The sequence below is a fragment of the Ranitomeya imitator genome, chromosome 5, assembly GCF_032444005.1.
Source record: "Ranitomeya imitator isolate aRanImi1 chromosome 5, aRanImi1.pri, whole genome shotgun sequence".
Lineage (NCBI taxonomy): Eukaryota > Metazoa > Chordata > Amphibia > Anura > Dendrobatidae > Ranitomeya > Ranitomeya imitator.
This window is the reverse complement of record NC_091286.1, coordinates 411,961,762-411,987,829: the sequence shown is the minus strand read 5'-3', so window position 1 is coordinate 411,987,829 and position 26,068 is coordinate 411,961,762. Positions and strand designations below refer to the sequence as shown.

Genomic DNA, 26,068 nt, shown 5'->3' with positions numbered 1-26,068 from the left:
CAACGCTCGTGTAACACTTATTACGAAAGCACTGCGGACAATTAGCAGCCGGTCTATGCAAGTTTCAACTGGACTTTTAAAAATCAAATGTAAATTGCTTGCGCAACCATGTGGTCATTAACAATAAGCAATCAATTTACACCAAACTTCTAATTATTCAGTTAAAAGTCACTGCAACTCATTAAGTGTCTACATCTTGGCTGTGGGGGCGTGCCGACGGCTAGATAGACCCTTACAGTGAAGGCTGGGCTCATACAGCTGGACTAATACTCGGGCCATTCATATCCGCAGATCTAGCTCCATTCAAGTGTAGGAGCTGACAGTAAAATTTATGTGAGCAGGAACAATGGTTATTTTTGGACAATGGGGGGGGTCTCCAAACTCTCCCACAACACATGCGGTCATTGTTGTAGAGACGGCTCTGCCTGCTGGATTGGGATTGGCCGATCCTTCCGTTATCTGTGAAATAAGCTGCTGCCAGATAAGTCTCAGAGAACACAACTGAGCCGAGTGCTCCTATGTAGGGTTGAGCGAAACGGGTCGTTCATTTTCAAAAGTCGCCAACTTTTGGCAAAGTCGGGTTTCATGAAACCCGATCCGACCCCTGTGCGGGGTCGGCCATGCGGTACGCGACTTTCGCGCCAAAGTCGCGTTTCAATGACGCGAAAAGCGCCATTTCTCAGCCAATGAAGGTAAACGCAGAGTGTGGGCAGCGTGATGACATAGGTCCTGGTCCCCACCATCTTAGAGAAGGGCATTGCAGTGATTGGCTTGCTGTCTGCGGCGTCACAGGGGCTATAAAGGGGCGTTCCCGCCGACCGCCATGTTACTGCTGCTGATCTGAGCTTAGGGAGAGGTTGCTGCCGCTTCGTCAGAAGCAGGGATAGCGTTAGGCAGGGTCCATTAACCACCAAACCGCTTGTGCTGTAGCGATTTCCACTGCCCAACACCACCTTCGGTGTGCAGGGACAGTGGAAGCTACATTTTTTTTTTTTTTCCTCAGCGCTGTAGCTCATTGGGCTGCCCTAGAAGGCTCCCTGATAGCTGCATTGCTGTGTCTACGCCGCTGTGCAAACCAACTGCTTTTTTCAAAGCACAAATCCTTTTGTTCCTTCCTTTCTGCACAGCTATCTTTTTGGTTTGTACACACTTTTTATTTAATTTGTGCATCAGTCCACTCCTTATTGCTGCCTGCCATACCTGGCTGAGATTACTGCAGGGAGATAGTAATTGAAGGACACTCCCTGTTTTTTTTTTTTTTTTTTGTGGGAGATTAAGATTGACATTTCTGCTAGAGTGCCATCCCTGTGTGTGCCATCTCTCACTCAGTGGGCCATAGAAAGCCTATTTATTTTTTTGCTTGATTTGGGTTATAAAATCTACCTGAAAAAATCACTACATCAATCAGTGGGAGAAAAATATTGGCCTCAGGGCTTGTGTGCCACTCTTGACTCCTGTGTGCATCATCACTCACTCAGTGGGCCATAGAAAGCCTAATTATTTTTTTGCTTTATTTTGGTTCTAAAATCTACCTGAAAAAATCACTACATCAATCAGTGGGAGAAAAATATTGGCCTCAGGGCTTGTGTGCCACTCCTGACTCCTGTGTGCATCATCACTCACTCAGTGGGCCATAGAAAGCCCATTTTTTTTTTTTTTTTTGCTTTATTTGGGTTCTAAATTCTACCTGAAAAAATCAATAAATCAATCAGTGGGAGATTAATATTGGCCTTTGGGCTTGTGTGCCAGTCCTAAGCGTGCCATCTCTCTCTCTCAGATAGTGGGCCATAGAAAGCCTATTTATTTTTTTTTTTTTTTAATGGGTTTATAAATTTTCCCTGGAAAAAAAAAAAAAGTGGGAGATTAATATTGGCCTCTGGGCTTGTGTGCCAGTCCTGAGCGTGCCATCTCTCTCACAAATAGTGGGCCATAGAAAGCCTATTTTTTTTTTTTTGGTTTTATAAATTCTCCCTTAAAAAAAAGGGAGATTAATATTGGGCTTTGGGCTTGTGTGCCAGTCCTAAGCATGCCATCTCTCTCTCTCAGATAGTGGGCCATAGAAAGCCTATTTATTATTTTTTTTATTGGGTTTATAAATTTTCCCTGGAACAAAAAAAAAAAAAGTGGGAGATAAATATTGGCCTCTGGGCTTGTGTGCCAGTCTTGACTCCGGGGTGTGCCATCTCTCTCTCTCTCTCCAATTGTGGGCCATAGAAAGCCTATTATTTTTTTAGCTTGATTTGGGTTCCAAAATCTACCTGAAAAAATCACTACATCAATCAGTGGGAGATAAATATTGGCCTCTGGGCTTGTGTGCCACTCCTGACTCCTGTGTGCGTCATCTCTCACTCAGTGGGCCATAGAAAGCCTTTTTTTGTTTTATTTGTTTTCTAAATTCTCCCTGAAAAAATCATTTTATTTTATTTGGTTTCTAAATTCTTCCTGAAAAAATCATTTTATTCTATTATTTTTTTTTCCTAAAGTCTCCCTTAAAAAAAAAAAAAAAATCAAATCAGTGGGAGATTAATATTTACATTTGTGCTTCAGTGACAGTCCTGCGTGTGTGGCATCTCTCTCATTTGTTGCCACCAACAACAGAGTGTGTAACATTGTGCCTGATTTTCGTTGTGGTCTCACTCACCTGTAAAGGGGTAGCTAAATCATACTGAAGTTATAGCTCACCGTGTAATTTGTGTGACAGCAACAAATACCGTTAGTTTGTTTACGTTTTTAAAACAATTAGGAAGTATGGTGGAAGAGGTCGTGGCCGGGGGCGTTCATTGTCAGCTGGTAATGAGGGTAGTGGTAGTGGTGGAGCATCAGCTGGTCGTGGGAAAAAAAATATTGCACCTAAGTCTGGAGCTGTGGAGCCAGGTTCGTCGTCTGGCTACACAAGGCCTCGAACGCTCCCTTTTCTGGGAGTAGGAAAACCGCTTTTAAAGCCGGAGCAGCAAGAGCAAGTTTTGGCTTATCTTGCTGACTCAGCCTCTAGCTCTTTTGCCTCCTCTCGTGAAACTGGTAAATGTCAAAGCAGCGCGTCGTTAGTGGATGTTCACGGTCAGGGACAAGTCGCTTCCTTGTCCTCTTCAGCAAAAACAACAACAGAGAAGAATGCAGCAGGCGACACAACGGGTTACTCCATGGAGCTCTTTACACATACCGTCCCTGGCTTAGAAAGTGAAGCAGTTAACAGTCCATGCCCATTACAAGTTGAATCTGACATGGAGTGCACTGATGCACAGCCAGACTACTATGCTGGTCCTTTGACTCAGACCACAACATTGCCCTCGCAGGGTGCTGATCAAGAATCAGACCCTGATGAGACTATGTTGCCCCATCACGAACGCTATACCACCGACCGACACGGTGACACAGACGAAGTTGCACACGAGCTACAAGAAGAGGTAATAGATGACCCAGTTCTTGACCCCGATTGGCAGCCATTGGGGGAACAGGGTGCAGGCGGCAGCAGTTCTGAAGCGGAGGAGGAGGGGCCGCAGCAGGCATCAACATCGCAACAGGTTCCATCTGCCGGGCCCGTATCTTGCCCAAAAGGCGTGGCAAAGCCAAAACCTGTTGGAGGACAGCGTGGCCATCCGGTTAAAGCTCAGTCTGCAATGCCTGAAAAGGTATCCGATGCTAGAAAGAGTGCAGTCTGGCATTTTTTTAAACAACATCCAATTGATCAGCGCAAAGTCATCTGTCAAAAATGTTCAACTACCTTAAGCAGAGGACAGAATCTGAAAAGTCTCAATACAAGTTGCATGCATAGACATTTAACCACCATGCATTTGCAAGCCTGGACTAACTACCAAACGTCCCTTAAGGTTGTAGCACCCTCGGCCAATGAAGCTAGTCAGCAACGCAACATCCCTTCCGGCAGTGTAGGGCCACCATTTTCCGCACCACCTGCAGTATCTGTGCAGGTTTCTTTGCCAGGCCAAAGCAGTCAGGGTCAGGGAATCACCAGTTTTGTAGTAGGAAACACTGCATCTAGGGCACCGGCAGCAACAATACCATCTCCCACCGTCTCTCAGTCTGCCATGTCCACCGGCACCCCCGCTAGTTCCACGATCTCCAGCTCTCCAGTCCAGCTCACCCTACATGAGACTATGGTTAGAAAAAGGAAGTACTTAGCCTCGCATCCGCGTACACAGGGTTTGAACGCCCACATAGCTAGACTAATCTCGTTAGAGATGATGCCCTACCGGTTAGTTGAAAGCGAAGCTTTCAAAGCCCTGATGGACTACGCTGTACCACGCTACGAGCTACCCAGTCGACACTTTTTTTCCAGAAAAGCCATCCCAGCCCTCCACCAGCATGTTAAAGAGCGCATCGTCCATGCACTCAGGCAATCTGTGAGCACAAAGGTGCACCTGACAACAGATGCATGGACCAGTAGGCATGGCCAGGGACGTTACGTGTCCATCACGGCACACTGGGTAAATGTGGTGGATGCAGGGTCCACAGGGGACAGCAAGTTTGGGACAGTTCTGCCTAGCCCACGGTCTAGGAAACAGTTGGCTGTAGCCGTTCGCACCCCCTCCTCCTCCTCTTCGTCCTCCTGCAGAAGCGAGAGCTCGTCCACAGACCGCAGTCGCACAACCACTCCATCCGCAGCTGCCACTGTTGCACACCAGGTCTCCCATTATGGGGCAGCTACTGGCAAACGTCAGCAGGCTGTATTGGCTATGAAGTGTTTGGGCGACAACAGACACACCGCGGAAGTTCTGTCCGAGTTCTTGCAGAAAGAAACGCAGTCGTGGCTGGGCACTGTAGATCTTGAGGCAGGCAAGGTAGTGAGTGATAACGGAAGGAATTTCATGGCTGCCATCTCCCTTTCCCAACTGAAACACATTCCTTGCCTGGCTCACACCTTAAACCTGGTGGTGCAGTGCTTCCTGAAAAGTTATCCGGGGTTATCCGACCTGCTCCTCAAAGTGCGTGGACTTTGCTCACATATCCGCCGTTCGCCCGTACACTCCAGCCGTATGCAGACCTATCAGCGTTCTTTGAACCTTCCCCAGCATCGCCTAATCATAGACGTTGCAACAAGGTGGAACTCAACACTGCACATGCTTCAGAGACTGTGTGAACAGAGGCGGGCTGTTATGTTTTTGTGGGAGGATACACATACACGGGCAGGCAGTAGGATGGCAGACATGGAGTTGTCAGGTGTGCAGTGGTCGAACATTCAAGACATGTGTCAAGTCCTTCAGTGTTTTGAGGAATGCACACGGCTGGTTAGTGCAGACAACGCCATAATAAGCATGAGCATCCCCCTAATGCGTCTGCTGATGCAAAGTTTCACACACAAAGGATCAGGCGTCTGCAGCTGAGGAAGAGGAAAGCCTTGATGACAGTCAGCCATTGTCTGGCCAGGGCAGTGTACAGGACGAGTTAGCGGGCGAAGAGGAGGAGGAGGACGAGGAGGATGATGGGGATGATTATATTTTTAATGAGGAAGCTTTTCCGGGGCCACTGGAAATTGGTGGCGCGGCAAGGCCGGGTTCTGGTTTTTGGAGGGACACAAGTGACGTGGATTTGCCTGAAACTGCCCCTCAACCAAGCACAACCGCAGATTTGAGAACTGGAACTTTGGCCCACATGGCGGATTATGCCTTACGTATCCTCAAAAGGGACACACGCATAACTAAAATGATGAACGATGACGATTACTGGTTGGCCTGCCTCCTTGATCCTCGCTATAAAGGCAAATTGCAAAATATAATGCCACATGAGAACTTGGAACTAATATTAGCAACCAAACAATCAACTCTTGTTGACCGTTTGCTTCTGGCATTCCCTGCACACAGCGCCCGTGATCGTTCTCACACGAGCTGCAGGGGCCAGCAGACCAGAGGAGTTAGAGGGGCAGAAATCAGAAGTGGCGTTGGCCAGAGGGGTTTTCTGACCAGGTTGTGGAGTGATTTTGCTATGACCGCAGACAGGACAGGTACTGCAGCATCAATTCAAAGTGACAGGAGACAACATTTGTCCAGTATGGTTACAAACTATTTTTCATCCCTTATCGATGTTCTCCCTCAACCGTCATTCCCATTTGATTACTGGGCATCAAAATTAGACACCTGGCCAGAAATGGCAGAATATGCATTGCAGGAGCTTGCTTGCCCGGCAGCTAGTGTCCTATCAGAAAGAGTATTCAGTGCTGCAGGTTCAATACTAACAGAAAAAAGGACTCGTCTGGCTACCCAAAATGTAGATGATCTAACCTTCATTAAAATGAACCACAACTGGATTTCGAAATCTTTTGCCCCACCTTGCCCGGCTGACACCTAGCTTTCCTATGAAAAGGTCTTGCCTGTGGACTATTCTGAATGCCTTTTCCAATCTCGTAATTTTCTGCACCTGATTGTCCAGCATACGACATGTTTACACCTCACTAAATGGCCAAACTCCCCACACGAGGCCGTGGTATCGACACTTGGCGACAGCACCCGTGAGAGTGCAGTTTGTCTGAAGAGGTGGGTGAGCCCGCTTTTGGTCGACGGCACTGCCACTGGGTCCCTCCTAGTACAATAAAGTGTCTCTGGCGGTGGTGGTGCGCACCCAACGTCAGACACACCGTTGTAATATGAGGGGCCCTGGGCCTGTACCGCCGGCCACAAGACAGTTCCCCCCCCCCAGCTCAAACAGTGCTCTACCACTTGCAAAATTATCTCACAGCTCCACCAATGTTTAGTCTATGCGCTGACATCCTTCAATGCCTGCCACTGACAATACCATTGTATTGACATTTTTGTTATGTTAGGCCTTCGATGCCTGTCTGCGGTCACTCCTTCCACTAGGCCTCTACTGACCACACCACTGCTGCCCGTGTACCCCTGTAACCAATTTAAAATTGCCTACAGCCATGTGTTATTATTTTAGGCCTTCGATGCCTGTCTGCGGTCACTCCTTCCACTAGGCCTCCACTGACCACACCACTGCTGCCCGTGTACCCCTGGAACCAATTTAAAATTGCCTACAGCCATGTGTTATTATTTTAGGCCTTCGATGCCTGTCTGCGGTCACTCCTTCCACTAGGCCTCCACTGACCACACCACTGCTGCCCGTGTACCCCTGGAACCAATTTAAAATTGCCTACAGCCATGTGTTATTATTTTAGGCCTTCGATGCCTGTCTGCGGTCACTCCTTCCACTAGGCCTCCACTGACCACACCACTGCTGCCCGTGTACCCCTGGAACCAATTTAAAATTGCCTACAGCCATGTGTTATTATTTTAGGCCTTCGATGCCTGTCTGCGGTCACTCCTTCCACTAGGCCTCCACTGACCACACCACTGCTGCCCGTGTACCCCTGTAACCAATTTAAAATTGCCTACAGCCATGTGTTATTATTTTAGGCCTTCGATGCCTGTCTGCGGTGACTCCTTCCACTAGGCCTCCACTGACCACACCACTGCTGCCCGTGTACCCCTGGAACCAATTTAAAATTGCCTACAGCCATGTGTTATTATTTTAGGCCTTCGATGCCTGTCTGCGGTCACTCCTTCCACTAGGCCTCCACTGACCACACCACTGCTGCCTGTGTACCCCTGGAACGAATTTAAAATTGCCTACAGCCATGTGTTATTATTTTAGGCCTTCGATGCCTGTCTGCGGTCACTCCTTCCACTAGGCCTCCACTGACCACACCACTGCTGCCCGTGTACCCCTGGAACCAACATCAGAAAATATAAAAATAAGTATTTTGCTTATAAAAAAGAAAATACTGGAGAGATATCAAATGCCGACATTTTAACATTAAAAACAAACACATACAACAAAAATCTGGTACAGTACTAAAAATGGCCACCAGCTACAATAACTTTCTCCTGCAAGTAGTTAACTGAAAGGTTTTTTCAATTTTAAACACAGATATGGCATCCACCGAGTGTTGTCCTGTCGCGTCTTCTTTATATTATTGCCAAGAAGATGCAAAACAATGAAAATAATAAAATCATTATTTACCAAAAAAATAGAGTAAGTCAAAACCACATTGCAAATAAACATTCATTACAAATAAAGAAGCAGGGCGCGTCCGAGGGTGAGTATATACCTAATAAGAATATAATCACCCTCGGACGCGCCCTGCTTCTTTCCGACAGCCTTCCTTCCTAAGAATCAGCCCTTCCGTGGTGTAGAGAGAGGGTTTGTTCCACTCCAAGGTGTTCTCCAGGTTGCCTTTCCTGAGCTTCGATCTTCCGGCTCTCATTTAGTAGTTCTTGGAAACTACACTGCATTAGGCCTACAAATTGGGTATGGGGTGTAGAGAGATGGTGTGTTCCACTCCAAGGTGTTCCCCAGGTTGCCTTTCCTGAGCTTCGATCTTCCGGCTCTCGTTTAGTAGTTGTTGGAAACTACGCTGCATTAGGCCTACAAATTGGGTATGGGGTGTAGAGAGATGGTGTGTTACACTCCAAGGTGTTCCCCAGGTTTCCTCTCCATTGCTTCGATCTTCCGGCTCTCGTTTAGTAGTTGTTGGAAACTACGCTGCATTAGGCCTACAAATTGGGTATGGGGTGTAGATAGATGGTGTGTTACACTCCAAGGTGTTCCCCAGGTTTCCTCTCCATTGCTTCGATCTTCCGGCTCTCGTTTAGTAGTTGTTGGAAACTACGCTGCATTAGGCCTACAAATTGGGTATGGGGTGTAGAGAGATGGTGTGTTACACTCCAAGGTGTTCCCCAGGTTTCCTCTCCATTGCTTCGATCTTCCGGCTCTCGTTTAGTAGTTGTTGGAAACTACGCTGCATTAGGCCTACAAATTGGGTATGGGGTGTAGAGAGATGGTGTGTTCCACTGTAGAGAGATGGTGTGTTCCACTCCAAGGTGTTCCCCAGGTTTCCTCGCCAATGCTTCGATCATCATGCTCTCGTTTAGTAGTTGTTGGAAACTACGCTGCATTAGACCTACAAATTGGGTATGGGGTGTAGAGAGATGGTGTGTTCCACTCCAAGGTGTTCTCCAGGTTGCCTTTCCTGAACTTCTATCTTCAGGCTCTCATTAAATTGTGGTTAAACGGAACAACTGCATTTGGCGTACTAGTTGGTTTGGGGCCTACTATCAGTGTTTGCCGCTCCTTGCTGTTCTCCTGGTTTCCGGTCCTGAAAATCCGTTTTCAGGCGCTCGTTAAGTAGTTGTTAATGTTAGACTGCATTTGGCCTACTAGTTGGGTTGGGGCCTACTATCGGTGTCTGCCACTCCTTGCTGTTCTCCTCCACTGAACAAAGCTGTGCCGCCTGTTTACTACTGTTGCCAATTTTGAACTGCATTTCGACTACTTACTGATTTGGGCCTACTCTCTGTGTCAGCCTCTCATTCCAGTTGTCCTCCACTGCAATGCCCCCTGATTAGTCCTGTGTTACCAATTTTGAACTGCATTTAGCCCACTTTATTCTTTGGGCCTATATCTGTGTTTCCTCCTCATCCTGCCCATTGCCCAGCCAGTGATAGATGAGTCTGCTGGTACATTGACCCATAACGCAACATTTCCCGTGCACGCTACACTGCAAGATTGTGACCCTGCTGAAAGTCAGGTCCCCCTTCCCGCATACCATACCACCTTACACGGGGACAAACAGGAAGGTGCAGATGAAAGTGCAGGTTCCTTCGTCAGGTGGGGGGAGGAATACTAGTTGGCGACGTCACTGGCACAGGGCCTCTCATAGTACGCAAAAGTGTTGCTGCCGGTGGGAGGCGCCCCCGCCGTGCAAACACACCGCTGTACTTTGAGGGGCCCTGTGCCAGTGCCAATGCCAACGAGTGGGCCCCCCCTGCTTGCTCAGGTTCACAGCACTTGCAAAGTTGAAATACTTACCTCTCCCTGCTCCACTGCCGTGACGTGGTCCAGATTTCCTGGGCCCACTAATTACAGCCCTACCCACCACAACTTTAGCCAAATGACCCCCAATTTCAAATGCCTTCCAATTATTATAAGGTAAATTACGCTTGACAAGCTTCATTAAGAAGAATGGATGGTTTTGACATTAAAATGGGCACTCTAGGTGTTTTCCTGGCCCCCACTCACTGCCGACTATGCTGCCCCATTGACTTGCATTGGGTTTCGTGTTTCGGTCGATCCCGACTTTACGTCATAATCGGCCGATTTCACTCGACCAGACTTTTGAGATAGTCGGGTTTCGCGAAACCCGGCTCGACTCTAAAAAGGTCAAGGTCGCTCAACTCTACTCCTATGTATGGGGGAATCGTGAAAAATGATGAAAGCTGATCATTCAGCTCATGTGTGGACTTTTTTTTTTGGCTAATGAAAGTAACGAGAAGTAATAGCAATCTAATCAAATATTCAATAAGGAAAATTTAACAGCAAGCCTTAAACATGTATAGACAATCCTTTCGACACATTCTTTCAGCATTTAGAAATGCACATGCAAAATCATGTATTGTATGTAAAGACCCTTCATAGATGTAAATGACCCATAACAATATAATTACCCCATCAAAGAGTTACTGTTCACTTCATGAGATAACTGGGTGTGTTCTATTCTAGATACTCATAAGACCAAATGCTACACAAACTTCAAGGAATGTCAATGTAATGTGGATGATATCAGAGTAATAAAGCCATCAAACCCCTTCTGCCAGTCATTGAGACAGCTGAATTAGCCCTACTTCTAACGAGCTCATCAAACTACTGCTTGCTAGACTCTTCCCAGGATGTGCACGGTAATTCACTTCATATATGTAAACCCATGACTGTAAAGCATTGAAAGGAACGCCATGTGCAGGAAATATTGGCGCACACACATTCTTCAGCTTTCCAAATGTAGCAATCAATGTTGAATATCTATTTTGTAAATTGAATGCAAATGAAGATGTAGCTGTATCAAAAAGAAATGCGGGTTTTTGGTTGAAACGATGGATGTGTCTCTCCCCCAACATCATTGGGGAAGATTTGGTCAACTGGTCTATGGGGTCCTCCTATTACAGCTTAATTCTGAGGATTTGGCCAACTTACCTAATGTGTATAGGAGAGTGTATGTGTATCAATCAACAAAGCTCTCCAGTGTATGGGAGAATTGGCCAAGATGGCTGTCCATTAAAACATCAGTCACAGCCTTATTCGCTTTACAGCCATCTAATGTGCATTGGCAGCTTTAAGGGGCTGCAAAGTGCCTTCTTTACTGATGCATTCAAGAATACTGGCAGCACTGTGACCCTCCACACAGTTTACGTGGATATGTGTGCCCGCCGCACAATGTACTTGGGCAATCAAATCATCAATATCTCCTGCTGGCAGCTCTCTTTGCAGTTGATGACAAAAGACATCCCAGATGTTCTCGATGGGAGATAAATCCATGGACAGTGCAGGCCATGACAGTATGCCTAGGCAATGCAAACTGCACACAGTAGTATTAACAAGATGGGGCCTGACATTGTGTTGAAAAACAACTCCAGGGACACACTGGAAAAACGGCCGCACCAGAAATTCCATGACCAAATCAATATTACGTTATGTCAACTGACACCATAATCATGGTGGTAGGACCACTGTGATGTTCCTCTGAGAAGTAGTCTCCAGACCAATCTCTGGTTATTTCAGCCCAGAGAAAAGCAAGACTCATCACTAAAGATGATAAACGTCTATTCCTTCATCCATTGCAGTCATGCTCTGCACCATGATAGACAAATCGTGAGAGGTCAATAAATAAGCCTTCACAAAGCAATGAAATACTGGTCCTACCTCCTAAGATTATGGGATTTTCTATATTTTCATGACTTGCATATCCTTAACATATCTACAAATCCTGCGATTTCCATAATTCCCCGACTTTCTTTTTTTGAGTTGAAATTTCAATGTTCCGGGACATTACTTTCTATGCAAGTCATCCATTTTAAATGTATACAATTGACCCCTAAATACACAAATGTTAGACTAGATTGACCACTTGCTCATTTTCTGCAGTGACCTTCTATCCCATTTGTATTAGAAGCATTCAATATTAATTTCGTAACATGAATGGTGACAAGAAAAGTGATGTAAACTGCATTTAATCTATTATGGTGCACTTTGACAGTTTGACTGATTTTCTAATGCATTATATGACTAATGCCCTGATCCAATGTAAGCAGTAGGATATGCAGTGTGCTTACCATAATTAAATACAGGAGAACAAAATATCAATGTTTGTTTTTTGTTTTTTTTAAAGTAACAATTTCAGAATTCTTATTTTTTTGTTTGCTATTCATCTTGAGCATAAAATCACTTAAAAGGGAACCTGTCACATTGTACATGCAGTGCGATTTGTGGTCAGCATTGTTTAGAACATGAGACACTAAGAATATATAGGTTTGTTGGAAATAATTCAGTACAACTTGTAGTTTGTTGAGGTCCCTTGTGTTTGACTATATTTAAAGTCCATTGGGCGATCCTACTCCGTGAATGGCAGCCATCTTTGTATGCAGTCATATAGGGGAACCTGTCAATCAATGAACAGCACCACCCACTGAACTTTTATTTGGATTGAAGTGCCTGGTGCTTATACACATACGTTTTACTGCATCTTCTCCCCCCGCATATGTACATCAATCTGATCAGATCCTTCTGCTCTATAACATCCTGCCTGCAGGCCAGATACCATTTTTTCAACATGACTGGTTGCCTTTAACTCTACCTCCTAAGTTACAGACTGGATATATAATTCCAGACCACAGAATGGCAGAACTTGCAGAAAACGAGACTTGTGTAAACGTGCTGCTGAACGAGCCAGTGATAAACCCATCACTGACATTGCATAGCTGTCACTATGCAAGAGGAGATTCAAGAGGGTGAATTACTGAATCAAGTAAAGCTTTGATGTGGTAAAGTTTGTTAAAGTGTTTTGACATAAAATCTCAGTTTTATAAAGGCTCACTACCACATAAAATTAACCTCAAACCAAAATAATGCAAAAATAAAACCATGATAGATTCTATAATAAATCTCAAAATTATATACACTCATATATACATATGGTTTAATTCTAGAAATAATCATACAAATATACATATATCTCTCAATGGAGAAAAAGATGCATTTAAAAAAAATAAGTAAAAAAAAAAATACCGTACCTCTTCATTCATGAACAGCATTTTATCAATGCAAATTTTGTTTTGTAAAGGGGAATTTAGAAATAAGATTACATTTTGCCAAAGCCTTCCAGATCAAATTTCAAATCACATTAACTTTATACAATTGTGTTCACATTGAGGTTAATTTTATTTATTTATTTTTTTTAATTCTCCAAAAAGCAGAACTCATGGCTAAAGTATCAGACACTGGTTGTATGTATGTTTCACTGCGCGGTGCTTTAGAGAAAAACCTACTTTAAAAGTTGCCGGGGACAAAGCCGATGCCTTGCCGAAAAGGCGGGTTCCCAGCGGCTTCTGCTTGTCCACTAATGGCTGACAGGTGACTCCCTACACATGAACGCAGGTAGAGACCTGACTGAACTCGACAGCCGTGCAGCTTGGTCCACGCGGCTTTTAAAGAGTTTTTCTCGGAGACGCAGCGTTTAAGTGTAAAACTTATATGGCTGAAATTATAAAGCCGGTGTATTATATATGCTGCCCGTGGTTCGGGCAGTACATATCCAATGTCAGGTTAAGAGGCAAGAACGTCAACGAATTTGATATTAGCATCTATTATTTTCAAGGACTAAAGTACATTTACATCCACTTTCATGGCATAAATTATCATGCGTTTGTGGGCAGTGTTTGACCACGCCACTCCCAGCTAAGCTTTGCTGACTTTTCAAGAAATTGGAGAAGCCAACCAGGACAAGCAGAAAAAAAAAAATGAGTGACCACATTGACAACAAATAATTGCTCAAAAATGTTTGACGTCAAGCAGTTTTACATCAGAAAGCTAGCTAAAACTGTTTAATGAATTGGGGCCAAAGATCTTCCTAAATTTACATCATTTATGCCCTGTAAAAAGTGGTAATACATTTTTGACTACACAATTATCTAATATCACAATTTTATACATTAAACAAATACATGTCAAGAAAACAAAACTTTTACCTGGTCCAGTCTTAAAGCGCCATCTTTAAATCGTTGTCTGCGTAAATTCTTTGCAATAAGATGCAGGTTGAGAATGGCCTGCTGAATCTCTTCAACTGTATGATCTGGAGACACTGGCGGCAGCTCCTGCACATCAGGTAGTCTGTCCGGACGCTCAATCATGCTCTGTGCGTGGTCATAGCTCAGCTTCACACAAGAGCAGATAACACTTCGACCAAACCACTCTTCAAGGATCTAAAGTGTGATCCAAATAAACGCATATTAGGCCATTAATATATAGAATTATAACAATACACCCATTGGGGCTTATGTTTAGTTTTTCCAGCAAATGCATAAACTCATAGCGCTGTTCAGATTGAAATATTGTGTGTAAAGGTATAGCTACAATGTAAAAGTCAAACAACTAATTCATTCAACACCGAATTCATAAGACATTCTTCCAGTGGTCAATATTAACTTAAAGCATATCACAATGAAAAATCCAAGCAATCAGAAAGGATTAAATTTGAAGGTTTAAAATAATGTAATATAAACTATATTTGACATTGATGGTCAGGACTGTACGTTTGAGGGTATGCTTATCTTTATTGTCCATTACCTGTTAATCAGAAAACCGATTCGACACATAAAAACATGACTGCTGAAACTGAATTAAACACAGTCCTAGTGATCGAGTCCTACACATCCCTTTATTCGTTAATATTTTTTAATTCAATTATAAGCAACGCTTACTTTCCCCTGTGGAGTGACTTTCCAGATGACAGAAAAAGTCAGTCTGTCTGCCACTGGATTTAAGCTGCAAAGCTCTTCACAAAGTAATCTGGGCAACATCGGTATGACCTGCAACACAGAAAAAAAATTATGACAATTAAGTAACGAAAGAGGCATGGTATGCTTTGTAAAGTTTTCTGAATAGAAAAATAGAAACTACAATATGGAGTATCATTATAAAATGTCAAGTCTGTCCAAAGAAAATTATTGCTGAAACGTGGATGCATCCTACAACTTGTAGGTTTTGCATTAAAGGGATATTTTCATCTCCAAGATCCTATCCCAATATGTAAAATGTCTAACAATATTAGAATGCCTCCGATTAGAAATCTAGCAGTTGTTCTGATTCGCTCTGTCGCTTATGCAAGCGCCATTTCTGGGGCAGCTGAGGGCTGATGTTCTTAATGTGGGAGGGGGACAATATCCATGGCCCCTTCCTAGGGTATTAATATCAGTCCACAGCTGTCTGTTTAGCCTTTGCTGGTTAGTAAACATAAGAGGGACCCCATGTGATTTTTTTTGTGGGGCTGTCCCCTACAAAAACCAGTAAAGGATAAGCAAATCACTGTGAGCTGAAATTAATAGCCTGGGAACCTTTATGGCTATTGGCTCCTTCCCAGAATATTAACATCAGCCCCCAGACCTCGACTTTCCCTCAGCTGGTTATGAAAATAATGGGGGAACCCACAGACAATTTTGTTTTAACATTTTTGTTTATTATCAAATACGGTAAATTACACACACAAGGAAACCTTAGTTCAAAGCTTCAAGGTGTTCCTGCAGCTGGAAACACAGTTACCTTAAAGTGTCCCTCAAAATTTCCCCATTAAGTTTCTGGGCCTCGCAGCAGTCAGGAAACCCCCTTGGCTGAGAACTCAGTTAATCTTAAAGGTTACCAGAGTTCACAGCCAACAAGTCTCAAGGTAAATTGAGTGCTGGAGTGCCAGACATGCGGTCGTTCATCACTAAGGCAATTTAATGAAAATTCACCGCACACTCCGCAATTTTGTGGCAATACCAAAAAATTATATTTATTTGCAGTTCATAGAAACAGAAAAAAATAGAAATAGGTAAATCGCAGGAGAAAATTCTAAAGCGACTATATTTGAGTGAAGTTTTGACCTGTCCCAGGTCTTATTCAATACGTCGTTAGTAATGCCTTTAGTCATATAGATAGATGCAGTTTGTATGGGGCTATTTCCCTGATCAGGGTAGTGTGCAAAGCGAGCTGTATAGTCCCCAAGATGAGAAAAATATGGCACTCTGCTTTAAATCACATTACTGGCGGCGCTCCCGCACCTTGTCTGGCCTCCTGCTGCTGCCCCAGAAAAGGCACAGCTATTAGATGTGCCAATTCTGCGGTTTGCCCAGCTTTTCGCACTTGCCATGGCGTGGTGGGGCAAGTAGAGTAATATTTGTGAGGTTTTTGTCACCTGACATGAAGCCCAGGGGTTAGTAATGGAGAGGGGTCTATAAGACACCCCCATCACTAACTCATTTGTGAAAATTTAATATAAAAAAAACCTACACACATAAGTGTTAACTTGAACAAAAAAAGTACATAAATAAAAATCCTTTATTTGAAACTAACAGACCTCATCCTCTTTTACCCATTTATTACTGTAAAATTAAAAATAATAAAACACCATATTCCTCACCTGTCCAACGACAATCCATTTTCCCCACGAAGAGGCCAACTCCGCTAAATATCAATTTCATGACTTAACGGTGGCATAACGTGACAGCTCAGCTGTGAATCTAGGAGACACTGAGCTGAGCCTGAGAGCGCAGCATCAGTGACCTGCTGTGATGGTCACCGGCTTCGCTCAGTGTCTGCCGGATTCGTGGCTGAGCTCAGCCATGCAATCCAGATGTAGCCAAGTTGGCCTCTTCATGGGATAAATAAATTATCTTCGGACAGGTGAACAATATGGTGTTTTATTATTTAATTTTACATTAATAAATGGGTAAGAGAAAGTGGGGTGTGTATTTCAATTAAAGAACTTTTCTCTGAGTGTCTATTTAATTTTTCGAGCCAGAAATTTCTGGGGTGTCTGCGGGCTGCTATTTTTAGGTGGGGTGGATCCAATATCCATGGGCCCTTACCAGTATGGAAACACCAGCCCCGAGCCATCTGATTTAGCTTGGCTGGTTGTCAAAGATGGGGGCATCCCAAGGCTGTTTTTTTTTATAATTATTTAAAAAACTGGCATGGAACCCTCTATTTTTGATAAACAGCCAATATAAAGTTGACAGCTGGGGGCTACAGCCCGAAGAAGTCAGCTTCACCTGCACTGTTTAGCAAAACACAGAAGGGTCCCACACCATTCTTTTATTTTATTTATTGCACAGGCAGCAGCTGATGAATACTTATCGTGGATCCATGAACAGACACTAGATAATCGATACGGACCCCAAACATTACCGTTTGGGTTCGCCCATCTCTACTTTCAAAAGGAATTCCTATCTTGTTCATTTAGGTTATTACTCACAGGTTATGCCACAAACCTAGAAGAGGGTCCCACGTCTCCAGTGTCAGCAGCATGTATCAGAGACCACTATACACAGTAGATAAGGGTCCTATTGTAACCTTCGCTTAATATACAATTAATGCATGTCTCAAGAATATTACTAAAAAGGACCAGCTGGGAAACCCCCTCAACATTTTGTACAGTTTTTTAAGCTCATGCTGAATGAATGAATGAATGAATGAATGAATGTAATTATAATATACTAGATGGCAGCCCGATTCTAAAGAATCGGGAGTCTAGAATCCATATATACTTTATTTATTCAAATGTAAGAATAATACAATTAATAAATAATAGTAAGAAAGAACAAAAATAATAGGCAGTATATGGAGAAAACACCAAACAAAAGTTCAAAATTGGTGTGAAAATGTCACTGAACCACTTCACAACTAAATATATATAGTTTTGGTAAATGGTATTATCATTTTTTTGACGAAATTCGGCAGGAGCTTGAAGAGCAACATCACTGGGCCCGCCTCCACGCAGTAGAAACTTGCTGTGAGGTAAAAATTCAAAAATCACACCAAAATGGCGGGCGGAGTGTGTCACAGTACGGCACGTTTCTGATTGGTCGCTCGCAGCAGGCGGCAACCAATCAGACACTGGACACTGTTGACGTCACTTATCTCCGGACATTAGCTCCGGACAAAGCCACGGAAGTTGGCACAAATTGCAGGAAGTAGTATTCTAGGCAATTATATATTAGAGATATATATATATATATATATATATATATCATACATATATACATACAAACACACACACTAGGTAGACAGGTCAGGGACCCATCCGATCTGAGATTACCTTGACGTTTGGTGGATGGGCTTACATTTTTTGGCCAAATCTTGTGCTAAGCATCTCATGTGTTTCATAGATTTCACAAGCCATTATGCTATTCACATTTAATGTATCGTACATTTCCTTGCTTTAGTACAGTTGAGTGCAGCCATTGATCTATTTGCTATGTAAGTCTTTTGGTTATGCACCAGTTCAGACTAGATTGCTGTTCAGTCAGTTTACCTATATTTAATATACAATTAAGGCATGTCTCAAGAATATGACTAAAGAGGACAAGTTGGGAAACCCCCTCTAAACATTTTGCAGTTTTTTTAAGCTCATGCTCACTGTATGTATATATATATATATATATATATATATATATTAGCTGTTTCCAGCCAGCTAACGCTTGGCACGCTCATTGCTATCTAATTACCGCTGCTTGTGATTAAACTAAAGTAAATAATGACAACATTCAATAGCCTCGTGTGGTAATGTGCGGGGACAGAGCCTCGTGTGGTAATGTGTGGAGACGGAGTCTCGTGTGGTAATGAAGGGGGGCGGGATTGTGTGTGGTGATGTGGTGGGCGGGATTATGTGTGGTGATGTGGTGGGGGGTCGGGTTGTGTGTTGTGGTAATGTGTGGGGACGGAGCCTCGTCTGGTAATGTGGGGGGCGGGATTATCTGTGGTAATATGGTGGGGGGAGGGATTATATGTAATGATATGGTGGGGGGCGGGATTATGTGTGGTGATGTGGTGGGGGGGTGGGATTGTGTGTGGTAATGTGGTGGGCGGGCGGGATTGTGTGTGGTGATGTGGTGGGCGGGATTGTGTGGGGTGATGTGGTGGGGGGTCGGATTGTGTGTTGTGGTAATGTGTGGGGACGGAGCCTCATCTGGTAATGTGGGGGGTGGGATTATCTGTGGTAATATGGTGGGGGGAGGGATTATGTGTAATGATATGGTGGGCGGGCGGGATTGTGTGTGGTGATGTGGTGGGTGGCGGGAATGTGTGTGGTGATGTGGTGGGGGGGCGGGATTGTGTGTGATGTGGTGGGAATGTGTGTGGTGATGTGGTGGGGGGGCGGGATTGTGTGTGGTGATGTGGTGGGGGGCGGGATTGTGTGATGTGGTGGGGGGCGGGATTATGTGTGGTGATGTGGTGGGGGCGGGATTGTGTGTGGTAATGGGGTGGGGGCGGGATTGTGTGTGGTAATGGGGTGGGGGCGGGATTATGTGTGATGATGTGGTGGGGGGGCGGGATTGTGTGGTGATGTGGTGGGGCGGGATTGTGTGTGGTAATGGGGTGGGGGCGGGATTGTGTGTGGTGATGTGGTGGGGGGCGGGATTGTGTGTGGTGATGTGGTGGGGGGTGGAATTATGTGTGGTGATGTGGTGGGGGCGGGATTGTGTGTGGTAATGGGGTGGGGGCGGGATTACGTGTGAAGATGTGGTGTGGGGTGGAGCTACTGTGCAAGGGGTGGGATTAGCGAGTAATCACGATGCTATATATATATATATATATATATATATATATATATATATATATATATATATATATATATATATATATATATATATATATACACACACACACACACATATATATATATTATATATATATATATATATATATATATATATATATACACATATACATATATATATATATATATATATATATACACATATACATATATATATATATATATATATATATATATATATACACACACACATACATACACACACACCATATATATTAATGTATATTCATGCTCTGCTGCAGAATTATAGCAATTTTTATCAGGATTTGGGACCACAATCTAGGCCTATTTTTTGACCAAACTATTTAAGTGGACAACATGTCTTTCGTTAAATGTAATAAATGCACGTTTGTTACTAGCCACGACTAGCAACAAAACCATTATGTAGAAATTCTACTAGCATTTGGTGACCATGTACATGAATATTTCAACGTTTTCAAAGTTCTTGCAATATTGAAATTGTGACTTGAGGCAGTCATGAGTGTTCTTAGAATGACAGCATTAGGTAATGCAGCACATGCTCCGACAGAGGACGTGCACCTTTACACTAACTATAGATAGGAAGTAAGATGATCCAATACTTAATAACTAGGCTCCTGGGTGTGCTGAGGATTACAGTAAAACTGAAAGCAGATAATGTATCTTTCACAGGTAGGGAATTACCCCATCAAGTGTTACTCAATGTCAAAGAACATAACCAAGCCCTTGGCATAATCCTGCTATACAGTTTACAGTGGAGATAAATCCATAAATAAACACTAATGATCAGTCAATGAGCTAATCACATGCATATGGGACATGAGAAGGTGCCACAATTAAAGGGACTTTCACCAGGTGTGCTGCTGAGAGCAGCATAATGTAGGAGCAGAGACCCTGACTCCAGTGATGTGCGACTTACTGGGCTGCTTGTTGCAGGTTTGATAAAAATAACCATTAGCAGAAGTTTATCACTAGAGGATTAATAAAACCTGCTGCCATGTAATCCACCATATTTAGGAGCTCTACATAACGACATGCCAACAAGAGATCAGCAGCCTTCTGCATATGCACAGTGTACACAGAAAGCTGTAATGCAGTGGTGTGGTTGGGGTTATACAGAGCTCAGCATTCAGATAACTAGAAGATCTGCAGAAAAACTACAGCACCCAGTCCAGCAAATGATATATCACTGGAATCAGGCCATCTGCCCCTAAATTATATTGCTGTCACATTGGATAGCAAAAACCTATTGACAGATTGCCTTTACCGGGTGCTGTCATGGGTTCTGGAAAATTCCATTACTGGGGAGTAACTTCGATTTTTTTTCCCTTCACCAATGACAGCACCACTTGAGAGATTTATAGAGAAAACAATCAACCTTAGGGAGGGACCACCACTTGCAGAACCAGTCTGCCAAAAGTTAGATCAATTGAGGAGCCCTTTCCTAGTCCCTTGAAAAGACACAAAACAATTGTGTTTTCCTCCACTTTTTAATTGCTTCCATGTATTCAATTAGGGCCCTTCTAATATCCAGAGTGTAGAACTGCTGCTCTCTTGGGTTCCTAGGACTATTAAAAAAGGAGGGAGGTATAATTTCTTGACTTCTATGGAATCTCCACTTTTGGTAGGTAGGAAGGATCAGGTCTCAAAACTATGCCGTTTTTAAAAACTTAAGCGTATGGGGGATTAATCGACAAAGCCTGAATATCGCTAACTCTATGAGCCAATGTTAACGCCATTAGGGTTACATCCTTTACGGTGAGATTCTTAATGGATAACTCCTGTAGGGACTCCAAAGGGACTTTGTGCTTCCTAAACTAAATTCAAATCCCAGGAGGACTCTTTGGACTAGTGATTGGTCTGGATCTATCACAGGTTTTAAAAAAACCTAGTTACCCAACTATTGGCTGCTAGCTTATAATTATACATTAATATTATGGCTGAAACCTGAGCTGTAAAGAGACTGTCACCTCAATTTGGCGGGATATTAAAATGAGTTAATGGTCAGATGGGCGGCGTATCGTCATAATTTCTCCACCCCGTCCGTCCCTTTTTCCGCAATAGTTTAGTGCATAAGAGTATGCGTGCGCCATAGTTGGCGCGTGCGCCTGCAGTCTTCGGTGGCAAACGCGCAGTATGCTTTGCCCTACTGTGGGCAAAGCCGAAAAGCATTACTGCGCATGCGCCCACGCACTATGTTCCGGAAGTATTTCGCTGTGTTCCAGGACATAGTGTGTGGGCGCATGCGCAGTAATGCTTTTTGGCTTTGCCCACAGTAGGGCAAAGCATACTGCATGTGCGCGACCGAAGACTGCAGGCGCACGCGCCAACTATGGCGCACGCATACTTTTATGCACTAAACTATTGCGGAAAAAGGGACGGACGGGGTGGAGAAATTACGAGGATACGCCGCCCACCTGCCTGGGAACAACTCATTTTAATATCCCGCCAAATTGAGGTGATAGAGTCCCTTTAAGGGAGCTGGCTCCAACACTTTTTGGAGAAATTCTGGGATAGATTTTATAGGAACTTCTCCATCCACTTTCTCCCTTGATCTAGATAGAAACTTCTTCCAAGTTCTACCACATATCCTTGTGGTCACAGGTTTCTCATTTTTCAGAAGGGCAGATGCTAAGCTCTGGGAAAACCCCTTGTGTTGGAAGCAATCTCTCAATATCAAGACTATTAAAGGGAGACCCGAAACCGGGGGATGATCAACTGGGCCCCAAGAGAGATTTGGAATCTCTGGCAGGATTCAAGGTTCTGAAATGGACATCTTCCTCATTCATGAAAACCATGGTGTTTTGGGCCAAAACTATTAGTATCACCCTCGTGCGATCTTCCCTCATCTTCCTCAGTACTGACGGTATCTACTATATAATTGTCTAAGGGTCACTTCCATCTGTCTGTCTTTCTGTCACGGTTATTCGTTCGCTGATTGGTCTCGCCAGCTGCCTGTCATGGCTGCCGCGACCAATCAGTGACGGGCACAGTCCGGAAGAAAAAGGCCGCTCTCCTTACTCCCCGCAGTCAGTGCCTGTTACCCGCATACTCCACTCCGGTCACCGCTAACACAGGGTTAATGCCGGCGGTAACGAACCGCGTTATGCCGCGGGTAACGCACTCAGTTAACGCCGCTATTAACCTTGTGTGTCCCCAACTTTTTACTACTGACGCTGCCTATGCGACATCAATACTAAAAAATGTAATGTTAAAAATAATAATAATAAAAAAAAAAAACTTGCTATACTCACCCTCCGTAGTCGCTCGCGCCGGCCGCCATCTTCCATTGCAGGTTCCGGTGGCAAAGATGGTATGGGAGAAGGACCTGCGATGACGTCACGGTCATGTGACCGCGACGTCACGGTCATGTGACCGCGACGTCATCACAGGCCCTGCACGCCTGCGCTAGAAAGACCTGCCATGACGTCACAATCATGTGACCGCGACGTCATCACAGGTCCTGCGCTCATACCAACCCTGGGACCGGAAGCTGCCGTGGACTACAAGGGGCCCTCGGAAAGGTGAGTATATGTTTATTTTTTAACCTGTGACAAACCTGGCTGGGCAATATACTACGTAGCTGGGCAATATACTACGTGGCTCTGTGCGGTAAACTACATCACTGGGGAATATACTACGTGGCTCTGTGCTGTATACTACGTCGCTGTGCAAGATACTACGTGGCTCTGTGCTGTATACTACGTCACTGGGCAATATACTACGTCACTGGGCAATATAAGACGTCACTGGGCAATATACGACGTCACTGGGCAATATACGACGTCACTGGGCAATATACGACGTCACTGGGCAATATACGACGTCACTGGGCAATATACGACGTCACTGGGCAATATACTACCTCGCTGGGCAATATACTACCTCGCTGGGCAATATACTACCTCGCTGGGCAATATACTACATCGCTGGGCAATATAGAACGTGGCTGGGCAATATACTAAGTCACTGGGCAATATACTACGTGGCTCTGTGCTGTATACTACGTCACTGGGCAACATACTACGTGACTGGCCAATATACTACGTCGCTGTGCAAGATACTACGTGGCTCTGTGCTGTATATTACGTCACTAGGCAATATACTACGTAACTGGGCAATATACTACGTGGCTGGGCAATATACTACGTGGCTGGGCAATATACTACGTCGCTGTGCAAGATACTACGTGGCTCTGTGCTGTATATTACGTCACTAGGCAATATACTACGTAACTGGGCAATATACTACGTGGCTGGGCAATATACTACGTGGCTGGGCAATATACTACGTGGCTGGGCAATATACTACGTCGCTGGGCAATATACTACGTCACTGGGCAATATACTACGTGGCTCTGTGCTGTATATTACATCACTAGGCAATATACTACGTAACTGGGCAATATACTACGTGGTTGGGCAATATACTACGTGGCTGGGCAATATACTACGTGGCTCTGTGCTGTATACTACGTCACTGGGCTATATACTACGTGGCTGCGCAATATACTACGTCACTAGGCAATATACTACGTGGCTGGGCAATATACTACATCACTGGGCAATATACTACGTGGTTGGGCAATATACTATGTCACTAGGCAATATACTACGTGGCTGGGCAATATACTACATCACTGGGCAATATACTACGTGGTTGGGCAATATACTACGTCGCTGGGCAATATACTACGTCACTGGGCAATATACTACGTGGCTGGGCAATATACTACGTGGCTGGGCAATATACTACGTGGCTGGGCAATATACTACGTGGCTGGGCAATATACTACGTGGCTGGGCAATATACTACGTGGCTGGGCAATATACTACGTGGCTGGGCAATATACTACGTGACTGGGCAATATACTACGTGACTGGGCAATATACTACGTGACTGGGCAATATACTACGTGGCTGGGCAATATACTACGTGGCTGGGCAATATACTACGTGGCTGGGCAATATACTACGTGGCTGGGCAATATACTACGTGGCTGGGCAATATACTACGTGGCTGGGCAATATACTACGTGGGCTGGGCAATATACTACGTGGACATGCATATTCTAGAATACCACCATTGGGCCACCATCTAGTAATTACTATAAGAGGAAAGGCATATGAAAGGCAAAGGCATAGGCTAGGTTGGACCTCCACAATATCTAGAAGGCATCTACAGCATAAGGCTCTTTCCTTGTGTTCAGAGAGCAGAACCTGTTCACTTTCCTGTTCCCCCGTTGGTGAACAGATTAATGCCCGAGACCCCCTACAGACCTATAACCTGTTGGATTTAAGGACCATTCCCTCACTTCCAACTGATTCATACTCGGGAAATCTGCCGTGTCGTTCTCCCTCCCTTTTATGTGTAATGTGGTCAAGGAAGATGTGTTCCGCTATGCCAAAAATGCCCCCTGTTGTTGCCATCAAGGAGCAAGATCTTGTTCCCTCTTGATGGTTTAAATATGCCACTTTCACGCGATTGTCTGACAGTATACTAAACATGACGGCCCTGATGGACATGGAGAAATTTTTCTTAATGCTTTTCTCATGTGGGAAGTACCATTTTCCTCCTGGTTCACCCACACACCCTGGACTACAGAATCTCCTTGATGTGCCCTGCAATCAGTCGTACTTACATCCGTAGTTATGACATTGTTGATTGGATATGACCATGGAACCCCTGCTGATCGATACTTTACGTTTAACCACCACAACAGAGCGTCTTTCGTGGTAGAAGATAGATATATGTTTCCTTCAAAACACCTACCTAGCTGCTCTTTCCCCTTAACATTTCCCACTGTAGTTGCCAGGAATGGAACTGGGCCCATAATGCCGGAACGCATGAGGTCAGGGTTCCTATCAAGATTGCCTTCCTGAGAGACATAACCGGTCTGCTTACTGCTGAGTAAACTAAAGACATTACTTTGTGCTGTTTCTCCTCCGGTGGGAAGCACGTTTTACTTGTTGAGTACAGTATTAGACCCACAAAGGTCTGAAACCTTAAATGATCTTAAGATTGACTTTGTCAGATTCAGCAACCAACCCAACTCTGGTAAGATAGCCCTGACTCTTATAAGTTGACTGTTTCAATGCTCCATTGACTTTCCTACAATCCAAAAACCATCCAGATATGGAATGATCAGTGTCTTTTCCTATCGAAGATGAGCTGTCATCTCGGACACAATATTGGTAAAAAACACCCTTGGAGCCATAGAGAGACCAAAGGGTAAGGCTCTGAATTTGAAATGTCTTAACTTCCCTTTTGTAGGTAGAGCCACCATAAGAAATTTTTTAGTGATCTGCATTTATAGGCACATGGTAGTATGCGTCCTTTACATACAATACTACCATGTAGCAGTAGTCCGGGAATAGGAGTCTTATGGTAGTCTTTTTACTGACTTCATCTTGAAGGGAAGATGAACTAAAAATC

General features: G+C 44.2%; 1 protein-coding gene and 1 long non-coding RNA gene across 3 annotated transcripts in view; one reads left to right on the top strand and one right to left on the bottom strand.

Moving 5' to 3' along the window:
* The window catches only part of DIS3L2 (DIS3 like 3'-5' exoribonuclease 2), a 588,376-nt gene that overhangs the window by 182,858 nt on the left and 379,450 nt on the right, over window positions 1-26,068 (bottom strand). For both annotated transcript variants that reach the window (XM_069727019.1, XM_069727018.1), the window contains 2 exons: window positions 14,760-14,867; window positions 14,028-14,261 (listed from right to left, as the gene is read on the bottom strand). In XM_069727019.1, coding sequence (XP_069583120.1) covers window positions 14,028-14,261; window positions 14,760-14,867 — 342 coding nt within the window. The remainder of the gene's footprint in view (window positions 1-14,027; window positions 14,262-14,759; window positions 14,868-26,068) is intronic.
* LOC138638050 (uncharacterized) overlaps window positions 1-26,068 on the top strand; it is a 260,052-nt gene that overhangs the window by 196,199 nt on the left and 37,785 nt on the right. The gene's annotated exons all lie outside the window — the stretch shown is intronic.